The sequence below is a fragment of the Mus pahari genome, chromosome 20 (assembly GCF_900095145.1).
Source record: "Mus pahari chromosome 20, PAHARI_EIJ_v1.1, whole genome shotgun sequence".
Taxonomy (NCBI): Eukaryota; Metazoa; Chordata; class Mammalia; order Rodentia; family Muridae; genus Mus; species Mus pahari.
This window is the reverse complement of record NC_034609.1, coordinates 17473212-17485788: the sequence shown is the minus strand read 5'-3', so window position 1 is coordinate 17485788 and position 12577 is coordinate 17473212. Positions and strand designations below refer to the sequence as shown.

Here is a 12577-nt window from a genome sequence, read left to right as displayed (position 1 = left end):
ACAAACCTGTGCATACCACCCTGATGCATACCACCACCAGTTCAGCCAGGGTATGGCTGTAAAGATAACAGTGGTGCTGCCTGTGCCAGCTTATTCTGGTGATCAAGGTCTCTCAGGGGTTCCAAATGACTCCACTCACAAAGTACCCTGCTGCTCATGGTGAGAAATACAACTACAGTTTGTGGGATTCTGTCCTGTCCTTCCACTGTGTGAATTGAAGTCCATTCATTGAAGAAATAGAGGGAAGAGGGAGAAGGTTGAAGATCTCCTTAAATGAAATGAAAATGGAGATACAACATACAGAACCCAGATAAAACAAAAGCAGTTCGGGAGGAAATTCTATATCATGACTAATTACAGTCTTACATCTTTAAGAAGATATAATTATGCATCAAATGGACTTGAATTCACAGAATAGTCCCTCCCAGAGCTGTAGAATGTCTATTATGTTATCAGCTCACAGACATTTTTTTCCAAAATGGATCTGTTGAAGAGATTTGATCTTAAAGGAATTAAAGATTTCTAAAATCAAATAGCTTAGTAATGCATACTGAGGACTTAAAAATAAATGATTAGATAAAATAACCAAATACACAACAGGGGAATGAAAAGAGGTACCCAAACACAAAAGCATGAAGAGGCTACACTGATAGAACTGGCTAGGGTCAGCAATTGCAGAGATGCACTGACCCACCTGCTGTTGTACACTCCCATGAAAAGGGAGGCCATGCACTTTGGCAAATGTTTGAAGAATCACTGTGTTCATGGATGGTTAGAAGCAAGGATTGTTGCCAGTGGAGTTTGTTTACTATATGAACATTACGTCCAAAGGTTCTTTCTCTGACTGGTAAACTTCCTTGAACCTGCGTGTCCACTGTGCCCAGTGAGGTCACTTGGCAGGAATACTACAAACATAATTTAGGAATCCTCTAAAGGTTGTTAGGGTGTGAGGTTCCTTCCTGACCCGAGAGTATGGATTCTAGGACATGCCAGTCCAGGGAGGCCGAGAAATGTGTCTGTCTTCACATCCCAGCTGAGCAGAGTGGGAGTGGGGGGTACTCTAAAGTGGTCAGCTTTGTAAAAGGACCGTAGACCAACACTTCCCATTACCTGCAGGCACTGCCTACTGCTGCCTGCTCTTGAGAGGTCAAGGCACATTGAATTGAGGTGAGAGTGCTGCAGGGAGAGGTGCTTATGTAAGAAGCTGTTGGATGGGTTTCTGGCCACTTGTAATTTGAGTACTGGGCATTGACTGCTCAGATAAAAACGGGTAAACTCTTGGTGGGTGTGGCTTGGAGGTCCCAACCCGACACCCAGAGAGCACTTTGGAAGGGAGAGAGCGTTTTTTTTTTGTCATCTTAGATTATATAACTGAGCTGGTTGAGCAAGACTTAAGGAGGTGGGTCCCCAGGTCCACAACAGAAGCATTGCTAAAGCAGCAGATAGCTAACAGACTCACAGAGCCCTTGTCCTTCCACCATGAGCCTCTACCCTCTGGTCTGGCTTTCTCTTGCTGTGTGCACAGCTTGGGGTAAGTCCTTCTGGGTTACAAATGTCTGTTGTGTACATTTTCAGTCTTTGTTCTGGGCACAATGGGCGATGCTGTGGACTACACAGTCCCAGTCTCTTGTTGAGTTTTGCTTTCTGCACTTGAAGGGGTGCATCAAAGTCCAAAGAACCTGACTCCCACAGAGACAGAGAGGAGGACGGACACTGGGATCTCCAGCTATAGGCGGCACAGGAGAGCTGAAAAAGGATCAGTCTGCTTCCCTGTGATTCTTTGTCAAGTTGCAAGCAGGTCAGAGAGAGAGAGAGAGGCTGAGCAGAACATTGAAAGCATTAACTCGGGAGCCAGCCTTATATCTGGCTCCTAATCAATAACTCCAACTTGATATCCTAAAGTTTGCCATGCCTGGGTGATACAGTGCCTAGGGGACCCCACCTTTAAAGCAGAGAGGACAGAAGTGCTTTTTCACTGAGGACAAAATGAGCGGTTGCTTCTGCTCTGGGTTCAGTTAGGTTAAGAGGTAGGCAAAAGGTTCGGCTGAAAACTTAATGGACTAATAAAAATTTCAACGTGCTTAAATCAGACAGTTGAGATGATGGTGTTATACTGAAGCTCCCACAAGGCAGGGACAGGTCACAGGGATGGTGTAAAAGAGGAAACAATGTCAATAATATTAATGAAGACTTCCAATGTGACGGCAGACAGAATGAATATTACCTTGAAAATTAAGGTGAATATGGAGAACACAGGAGCTATCTTCGAGTCTCAGTGACTGAAAGTAAATGTTGAATCTACATTTTTCATGTAAAATAAACCAATTATCTTTTAAAAATTGTGCAAGAATTAAAAAAAAAAAAAAAGAGGAAACAATGAGGTTAGTCAGGAGTCCAGGGCAGTGGAGAGGCGGAGAGGCAGGGGCAAGAAAGAGCCATCGTTGTAGTTTCACCTGGAAAGAAGAGAGGAGTGAGGTGGCACAGGGGTGGGGGATGGGGGTGGAGGGGGCGGTTACATGGAGTTCTTTGGGAGGTTTTGGGGATATGAGGCTTTGTTTGGGGTTTTTGATGACTAGATCTTGGAGATCAGCACAGGTGGGGTGGCCCAGGCAAGAGACCCACATTAGTTACACCCTGGGGATTCCAGTTCCCGCAGCCTGTAATGTCACCCTGTTTTCACCTTATTACAGCCCATGCTTGGTGCTTTGAAATCTTGCCCGTTTGCCTGGCAAGGCCTCTTTGAGAAATTATGTAAAGAGAATGAATGTGCCTGGGCACACAGCAAATGTTCCGTATTGCACTCTGATATTACATAATTTTAAATAGATAATTACATAATATTAGTGCCATTGCTGTATATCCACTTGACGCAGGAATATGACCCCAGGTAATGTGTTTCTACCCACTTCATGGTGGACCATCACTGAGCTGACAAAGGCTACCCCAGGCTGTTTCTCCTCAGGCTTCACCCTCCTTCACCTCTTAGAAGTGCTGAACACATATCAGCATCTCATCCCATTCTCCATGGTCCTTCAGACTATCCTAAAGTAGATTTTGCATGTACATGTCTACCAGAAAGTTCATCGTTCTTTGTAATAACTAGCAACAACAACTTGAATATTCACAATATGCATCTGGTTGTTGATAAGCATGAGACATAGAGGCTGGATTCTGATGAGGATTTTTCAGTTTTAGTGACCATTTCCCACTAAATCTGGAATTTTCCTGTCTTTTCTGGCCATAAGCTTTGAGGACGAATGACATCTTGTCTAAATTCAAAGACCCTGCCCAGTGAGGGATGTTCTCACAAACTGAGAGGCCAGACAAAAGAGGACATCAGGGGGGACATGACCAAGTGTCTTGTAAGTCCACTAACCATGTAAAGAAGGACCAAGTTGGTTTGTGCAGGTCCCTCAATGGGTAGAACGAGAAGAGGGAGGATGCTGCAGAGACTGTCTGTTCTACAAGAATGGAGGCAATAGGGTAAATGTTTTTGACACCCAGACTCTCTTATCTGGAAGACCATGCTCAGAATCCCCAAGAAGAATGTTTTAGAAGTGTGTTTCCGCTTTACCATAGAGCTATTTCTGCTGCGTATTTGTTCACTAAGTAAATCCAGTCCCTTGGTCATCCAGGGTCTTCCCTGGTGTGTACTTTCTCTTCCAGGATTATCTTTCTCTCTCATGGACTCCTCCTGGTGACAGTCATAGGGCATCCACCCTTCCCAGCTGGGCTATGTGCTGTCTTTGAGCCACTCTTTCTCATTCCTGCAATGTCATTCCCACCTCTCCCATTCCTTTAGCCTCTCTCCACACTGTAAGTCCCAACCCTTGTGTGACCAATCAGGAGACCTTGCTTTCTCTTCCAACTGCTGTATCCCCTTCCTGGCTCTACCCCAGGACAAAATCTCATGCATCTCAATATTAAGTTGAGTGTGTCTGTTGCCATGCCTGTAAGGTGAGCCCTCCTGAGGACAGGGACCACCTCTTGTTCATCTTCTCACCCAGTTTGCAGCTCAGCAACAGGATCCTAGTGGATAAACATTTCAAGTGGGAACCAAAACTCATTTTCATACTTGGTACCTCTCTTTCTGCAGTGACTTCAGCTGGGTGCTTTTAAGACAGCAATACACTTTAGTCTTTCATCAGCCCTCTGAGATGAGGACAGTTGTCTTCACTCTAATTTTATGTAAGAAGCAAATGAGACCTGGAAGAGTTTGGGCGACTTTAGCAATGCCATCAGTCCTGAAGTGACAAACCCACCAAGAATTCAGGTCTACCTTTTCCTTACTGATGTGTCCCTATTTTCTCTTGTCTAACAGGGTACCCATCCTCACCACCTGTGGTGAACACTGCTAAAGGCAAAGTCCTAGGGAAGTATGTCAATTTGGAAGGATTCACACAGCCTGTAGCTGTTTTCCTGGGAGTCCCCTTTGCCAAGCCCCCTCTTGGCTCCTTGAGATTTGCTCCACCACAGCCTGCAGAGCCCTGGAGCTTCGTGAAGAACGCCACCTCCTACCCTCCTATGTAAGCCACTGGGGTAGGCCTGTTTCAGTGCAAAGGGAATGAAGATGCTTTATTCTGTCTTGAACCTTGATGTTGCTTGAGAGTGGGTGAGTGGAACTACATGAGTGACAAGAACAGTTGAGGGTGACTTTAAGTTCTCATGCCCAGGTCTGTCCATCCACCTAGTCACCACTGAACAATACCTGCCTCCTGCCCCCACTCAATCTTCGAGCCAATTGAAAAGCCCAAGGAGTCCAGATAGCCTGAAAAATGTCAGTACAGTCAGTGATTCTTCCCTTGGCAAGGTACTTGTGAGGACTGAAGAATACCACTCCTGGCAGTGTCCCTACTACTGCATGCTTTTCTCCTAAAAGTATCACTTGCTATTTTTTTTTCCATTCTGATTGCAAATGTAAGACGCATATACTGAAAACAGAAAAGTTAGCAATCAGGTACAATCTAATTACTCAGAATCACTGTGGGCATTTGAGGTCGTACTTCCAGTCTTGTGTCTGTGTTTGTCCTCCCTTTACACAGAGATTATGAGCATGGAAAATATGGGTGACTATTTGCACATTTATAACATCAACATCATTCTACACTATCAGTGCAACAGCCAATATATAGCAGTTATATTAACTGGATATGAAATTAGACTGTATGCATCCAATCTTTTATGTGGGTTAAGTTCTTTCTATGCTATTGACAGTAAGACAAAGGTGATGAATTTGTAACCAAAGCATTATACATAGTCATGGGGATTTGGGGAGAAATTTAAGAAGTGACATTTCTGAGTCAAGGAGTAGGAATTTGATTAAGTTTATCTCCAGAAATATCTAAACTGCACACCCTTCTCCCAGGCAAACATGAAAACCCCCGTTCAGAGGAATTCTCCCCATGCTTTGCCTTACTCAAAGCATGTGTGTATTAGATAAGCAGCATGAGCAGATAAGAACTTAAGAATGCAACATTGGTCTTTGTTTGAGAGTTCTAAACAATAGTGAAGTTGAAATCTTCACCTCTCATTGGTCATTCAGTTCCTAGTTCTGTGAATTATGCTCCTTTCTCTCATTGGGTAGGAAAATTGCCTAGGTTAGAGGCATAAAGGTCACCTTTTCTACTCCACTTTTGCCACTCGACCTCTGTGGAGGCTTGGCAAATGAGCACCTCCACTCTCTCTTTGACATACTGGAAGCCAGGTGCCATCTGTGAAACAGGATAATGGACGCCTGGGGCTGATGTGTCTTAAATGACTCCGACTCCAGGAGAAGCTGATCAGGGCTTGGAACTCTGAAGAACTCAATCATTGCTACCAATTTCACTCTACTATGGCCTTATGGGGCCCTTCATCAGGACAGCTCACAATGATCGTTGATGGGATGGGAAGATGAAAGAACCCTAGCAGGCCAGATGGTGAGACTCTCAGAGCCATTACTCACCTCGCCTGGCCCTGGCAGGTTAAAGCCAGAGCAAGCAAGAAATTCAGCCAAGATTACCCAGCATGTCAGTGGTGGAGGCAGGACCAGAGTGATGTCTTCTTATGTGTCAAAGATAACAAACACCACCAACCTAGAACAGATCGTTTTGCTGGTTGATAGAACACTGGCAAGGATGGGAGCATATTTACCAACATAAGCATTGCCACAACTCACTGAATAAGCCCAACAGGGTGCGGAACACTTATCCAAACAGTGCAAGGAACACCATTGTCTAGTGAAATGAGATCATCAGACTATGAGTGCCTCTCTTTATGGTACACAGTACTCCAAAGGCTCCAGGAAGGGAGAGATGCCAAGTCCTTCCTCTAAATGCTTGGGAGAGTCTAGTGTCTTAGTAGTTCCACCAGGAATCTACCCCCAACCCATCGAGGATAACTGCAGCTATGTGCTCAAAACTCCAAGTAGGAGGTCAGGTCCTGGGTAACGTATCCAAGGTTCAATCTAGGGGAAGCTCAGATATGTTCTCTCCCCTTCCAGGTGCTCTCAGGATGCCGTTGGCGGGCAGGTGCTCTCAGAGCTTTTCACCAACAGAAAGGAGAATATTCCTTTACAGTTTTCTGAAGACTGCCTCTACCTGAATATTTACACTCCTGCTGACTTGACAAAGAACAGCCGACTACCCGTACGTATGGGGACCACTGGACCAGAAATCTGAGTTCCAGCCTTCAACTCTTCATGGGCAACCAGAAAGGGGTTGAAGGCAGCGGGTAGCAGCAGCGCATGGGCAAGAGCTTATTTAAGAACAGTGTGACCTCATTCTCCCAGGGACGTCAGTTTTGAGTGGAGAACATGGTACATTTGGAACGGACATCGTAAATTCCTATTTTTTTCCCTCATGTAAATAGAAGGAAAAGAACAGATTGCTTTTGTTATTAGGTTAGGTTCTGATCCCCAGAGAGACTAGATATCTCTGTGCAGTTAGAGAAACTGAGGCTGTGGTAGAGAAAGGAGAATATACAGAAGAGGTGCTCAGAAGAGTCAGGTCTTCTGACTTCCATTCCTGTGCTTTTAGGCAATGTCTGGGAGGGAGGCTGCGCGTTGCCTTTATTCTCAGGTCATGTGTGACAAATGTGAAGACTTTCACTGTCAAGTGAAGGCGTTCACTGCCCCGTGGAGGACTAAGGAGTTAGAGTTCTGAGGTACTTGAGTTAGCACTTTCTCTGCCTGTAGGCCCCATCCTGGGATTTTTACCATAGCTCATTTCCCAGTCTAGCTGTCTTTGGCACAGTCTGATGACCAAGTGAGTCATTTCAAATGGAAACACAGTACCAGAGACTAGCAGGCCGCCAGATATAAGATCACAGGGTTGGGGAGGGTCTTTTGAAAAAAGGAATTGATCTCTGGGTTGTAACAGGCTAACACTCAACAAATTTCCCAGATGCTCATTTGTGTGGAGTCTATGAATTTGAGATACTTGCAGATTTGTGTGCTACAACTTGGTATTACCTGTGCTCTGCACTCACTGGGAGGTGAGGATAAGCCTTAGTCAGTCTCTCTCTCTCTCTCTCTCTCTCTCTCTCTCTCACACACACACACACACACACACACACACACACACACACACTTACATATACATGAATGCATACATATACACACATATACATACACACATACATATACACACAAGCGCACACAAACACACATATACACATATATATACATACACATACATGCATGCATATATATATATACAAACACACATATATACATACACACATATGCAAACACACATATATACAGACACACATATACAGACACACATGTACACATATACATATATACATACACATACATACACACACATATACAGACACACATGTACACATATACATATATACATACACATACATACACACACACATACACACACACACACACACACACACATACACACACACACACACACACACACCTTCTACAGTGCATTTAGTATCTCCAAACACACAGTCAGACTTTGGCTTGGAGAAAGGAGAAACTTAAGGCAGGGTTTAAAGGAGCTTGCCACTGGGTCTGCAGTTATATCATAACCTCTTCAGCATGTCATTGCCTATCATCCTTGGGCTCAGCAATTACTCTTAGATGACCTTAATTCAGTCTCTCCTAGAGATGACAGGAATCCCTGAGGGAGGAGATTGGATTGATAGTGCCATGAGATACTCCTAGGACAGTGGTTCTTGACCTTTCTAATGGTTTAATTGAGTTCCTCATGTGATGTTGACACCACTACAACCATAAAATTATTTCATTGTTACTTCATAATTGTAATTTTGCCACTGTTATAAATTATAATGTAAGTATCTAGTATGCAGGACATTTGGTGAGCTCCTCCCCAGGGGTCTTGACCCACAGGTTGAGAAGCACTGTCCTAGGACACAGGTTTTAGAACCACGAGGGCTATGATTAAATCCTGCTTTTGAGAAGATGGGAGAGCAGAGCCATTTCTTCTTCTTTTTTTTGTTTTGTTTTGTTTTGTTTTGTTTTGTTTTTTCAAGACAGGGTTTCTCTGTATAGCCCTGGCTATCCTGGAACTCACTTTGTAGACCAGGCTGGCCTTGAACTCAGAAATCCACCTGACTCTGCCTCCCGGGTGCTAGGATTAGCAGAGCCATTTCTTAACCGCTTAGCCTGTGTCCTTAAATGGGAATTGTTATATGAAGCTCAACGCCTGGTAAGCTGCATCACCATTCTGCCTGAGTGCACACAGCAATTGCTGACACATTAATTAGATCTGTAGGATGGTCTGACTCCTGGCCTACCAGTGGGCTTACTTCACGGCAGCCATGAGCAGGCATTGGACAGTTTAGCATCTGGAGACTGGAGGCAGGGGCCAGGGGCCAGGGGCCAGGGGCCAGGGGCCAGGGGTCAGGGGCCAGGGGCCAGGGGCCAAGGGCCAGGTTGAAGCTATAACCATTGTTTTTTATGTCCACCCCATATGCTTTCAGTGTCTGAATGGGGGATTATTTGCTTATGAATTAGTGCCTAGGTCTTAGGCTAGACTTGTTTCCCAACTAACTTATAACTAAAATAACCCATGTATACTATTTTATGTCTGCCACATGGCTGGTTACCTCTCCTCGGTATCATACATCTGACTTCCTCCAAGTCTTGGTGGCACATCCTCTAGTTCCCAGCTGTTTCCCAGCGTTCCCCTCTTTCTGCCAGGTGTCCCAAATTCTAATCCTGCCTAAGTTTATTGGCCATCAGACTTTTTAATCTAAATCTGATGCTTTTACACAGTACACCAGAGATTATCCCTGCAGGGAGCTTGGTCCCTACCTCGTCTTTTCTGTGATATCTTGGCAAAGCACTATGTTTCTTATCTGTCACCTAGAGAAAGTATTTTTCTCTACCACCTAGGAAGGTCATTTTTATTGCTGTGAACAATTCTGGTTCTATGTATTCATTACGCATTTCCTTAGCAAGAATATCTGAACATTATTTTGCACACTCTTATTTCTTCCCTTATTGACATACTCTTTAAATTAAAAAAGAAGAAAACTTATACCTCCTTTCAAGCTCAAGTCTACTAGAGTAGCTGGCACTTAGTAGGTTTAGAGATAACACTAGCAGAAGACTGAAGACTTTCAGGAGAAAGCAAGTATGAGATAGGATTAGCAGCGTGGTGAATTGGCGTGTGCAGAAAGGAAGCACATTTGGAAGGTGCCCCATCAGGGTAGTGTGTGTCTCATCAGATAGTCACTTACTTGTGGGGAAAAAAACATCTAGTTTACCAGTGAGAAGTAACCTGGAATGAAATGAAGAAGAAATGCAAGAACTTTTATGTTCATTCAGGCATAGGTGATAAGAGCGGGGGAAGTAGATCAATAACTTTGACCTTTGAGCTGTTTCCATGGCAATGTTCTCAGTCTGAGCATCTTGGGAGGATGTGAGAAATGAGAAACATAGCCAGCGCGGTACCATGTTACATTATATTCCTGGCAGGAGCTGCGGGTGTTTGAAAGAGAGAGAGGCATGTTATGGCCTTGCTGCACACTAGTGTGATTTGAGCGGTGATCACAGGGACCACAGCTTAGAGGCTGGTGACCAAATCAAATAACCTTTGCTGTGTTCCCAAAGGTGTGTGTCTGCTATGTATGACCTGACTCCCCAGTAGCACCAAAAGCTGCCTCGGTACACTGAGCCTATGGGGTACAGGATTGGTTATGTTCTTGTCCAGGTGATGGTGTGGATCCATGGAGGTGGACTGGTAGTGGGTGGGGCATCCACCTATGATGGACTGGCCCTCTCTGCCCATGAAAATGTGGTGGTGGTGACCATTCAGTATCGCCTTGGCATCTGGGGATTCTTCAGGTAAGATGTTGGACTGTCCTCTCTCCACCTTAGCCATTATATCAGTTTGAAGCTAGTTAATTACAGAGCAGTTTTATATAACAAAATATATGAGAGACTGAAAGTACAAGATTGGCTCCATCATCTGGGCTACTACTGAAGGCCCTTGGCATGGAAAAACATCATAGAAGAACAGATGACGTAAGTAAAAACACCACATGATAAGGTTAGAAACTAGGGGCAGGGGGAGATCTTGCTACTTTAATTTTTAAAGGTTTATTTATTTTTATTTTATGCATATGAGTGTTTTGCCTGCTTATATATGTCTTACATCATGTAACTAATGCCTGCAGAGGCTAGACGGGAGCTTTGTATCCTCTGGAATTGGGGCTATGGTGGATTATGGATGCCCACTGGGTGCTGGAATCAAGCCCGGTACTTGATAAGAGAAATAAGTGCTGTTGTGCACGGAGCCATGTCTCCGGCCCAGATCTTGTTTGTTTTTTGTTTTTTTTTGTTTTTTGTTTTTTGTTTTTTGTTTGTTTTTTATAACAAAGTACCTTCTGACAAACCAGGTTCTATGAATGCTGTACAGATCCCTTCTGAGAGCTGTGCACTCAGGAACATAATCGCCTTGCCCTGGACCTTACCTGTGACGTGTTCTTTTACAGATAAATCGTATGCTACAATAGAAGCCAGAATCCTAGCAATGAGCTACTGGGAAACAGCCCACATCTATGCCAAAGTGGCCACTAGGACCCTCTGCTAACACTCTAATCTAAGCCCTGAGTCTGGGGCAGGGATAATTATTAGAGCAGCTTGTTATTGCGCACTTGCTGTGTTAGCGCCACCCTTGTTTCATTCAGAGTGTTCTATGAGACAGGAATGTGTCATGTCTCTGCACAATGTCTCTAGGTCACTGAGACATATACTTATAATGTAATGAGACCTATACTTATAATACTTAAGACCACTACTTACAATAACACAGAAGGGATTTCCAAAGATCACCGCAGCGACATTCATTCTGTGGTTCTCATACCCAGTACCTTTGCACCTGCAGCTTCTCCTGGGTGAAAAAAATCCCATTCCTTGGGTATTCAGGAGACCCGTGTCTTCATTTTATTCAGGTCTTCACCCAACCCACTGCCTTCAATGGGTCCTTTCCAGTGAAAAAAGACCCAAAATGCCGCCCTCACAGGCCTACATTTGCTATGGGGTGTGCCTGCTTTTCTTGTTTTGCTATCTGGAATCATTCTCTAGTCAGCTGCCAGTTCCTAGTCTGCAGCGTGGGCTGAGTGCAGTCAGAGATTTGGGGTTTCTCCTCAGCTGTGCTCTAGGTCTGAGCAGTGCTGGATGCAATCCTGGCTCTTGGGCCCATAGCTGCTTGAAGATGAGCATAGATCCCCATATAGAACAGCACGGCAGAGATGAGAATCAGATCGACTTCCTTGTCAGGGATGCAGAGCACAGCCTGATTCTGGGGTGTCTGGGGTCCCCCCCAGCCCATATGAGGAACAGAGACCTTGCTAGTTTTCCCATGGCATCTCAACCTTGACTCTAACCTGTTCTCTTGCAGCACTGGGGATGAACACAGTCGGGGTAACTGGGGTCACTTGGACCAGGTAGCTGCACTACGCTGGGTCCAGGACAACATTGCCAACTTTGGGGGCAACCCAGGCTCTGTGACCATCTTTGGAGAATCAGCAGGAGGTTTCAGTGTCTCTGTTCTTGTAAGTGTTCCTAGCTCCAGGTAAAACCCCAAGGTTTATGTGAGCCTCCTAAAAACCGTTCACCATCCATTCCATCTTTGTGTACAAGACTATATACAAGATACTATCACAGCATACCATCGGAAGGCAGACAGCTAAGGACCAAATGCCTACTTGCCCTTGGGAAACTTAAGCTTTACATATAGGCACTCAAGAACTTCCTGCTTCTCTCCCTCTCCCCCCTTCTCTGTCTCTGTCTCTGTCTCTGTCTGTCTTTGTCTCTCTGTCTCTCTGTCTCTCTGTCTCTGTCTCTGTCTCTGTCTCTGTCTCTCTCTCTCTCTCTCTCTCTCTCTCTCACACACACACACACACACACACACACACGCACACACGCACACACACACACTTCATGGACTATAGCCATAGGTAAAAAGTACAAACAGGAGTACGGATCTCAGCATAAGTTAGAGCAGGTACCCTTGTTTGGCTTCAAACCAGAACTACTCACTGAGGAAAGTTAAAGTCCAAAAGCAGAATGGAATTTCCCCTGAGGAGCTCTGAGAGATTTACA

The 12577-nt window shown here is 44.7% G+C and overlaps 1 protein-coding gene across 1 annotated transcript in view; it reads left to right on the top strand.

Moving 5' to 3' along the window:
• Positions 1-1386: 1386 nt before the first annotated feature.
• The window catches only part of LOC110337337 (carboxylesterase 1D), a 32578-nt gene continuing 21387 nt past the window's right edge, over positions 1387-12577 (top strand). The window contains exons 1-5 of the mRNA XM_021220206.2: positions 1387-1531; positions 4322-4526; positions 6482-6626; positions 10182-10315; positions 11874-12027. Coding sequence (XP_021075865.1) covers positions 1480-1531; positions 4322-4526; positions 6482-6626; positions 10182-10315; positions 11874-12027 — 690 coding nt within the window. The 5' untranslated portion in view covers positions 1387-1479. The remainder of the gene's footprint in view (positions 1532-4321; positions 4527-6481; positions 6627-10181; positions 10316-11873; positions 12028-12577) is intronic.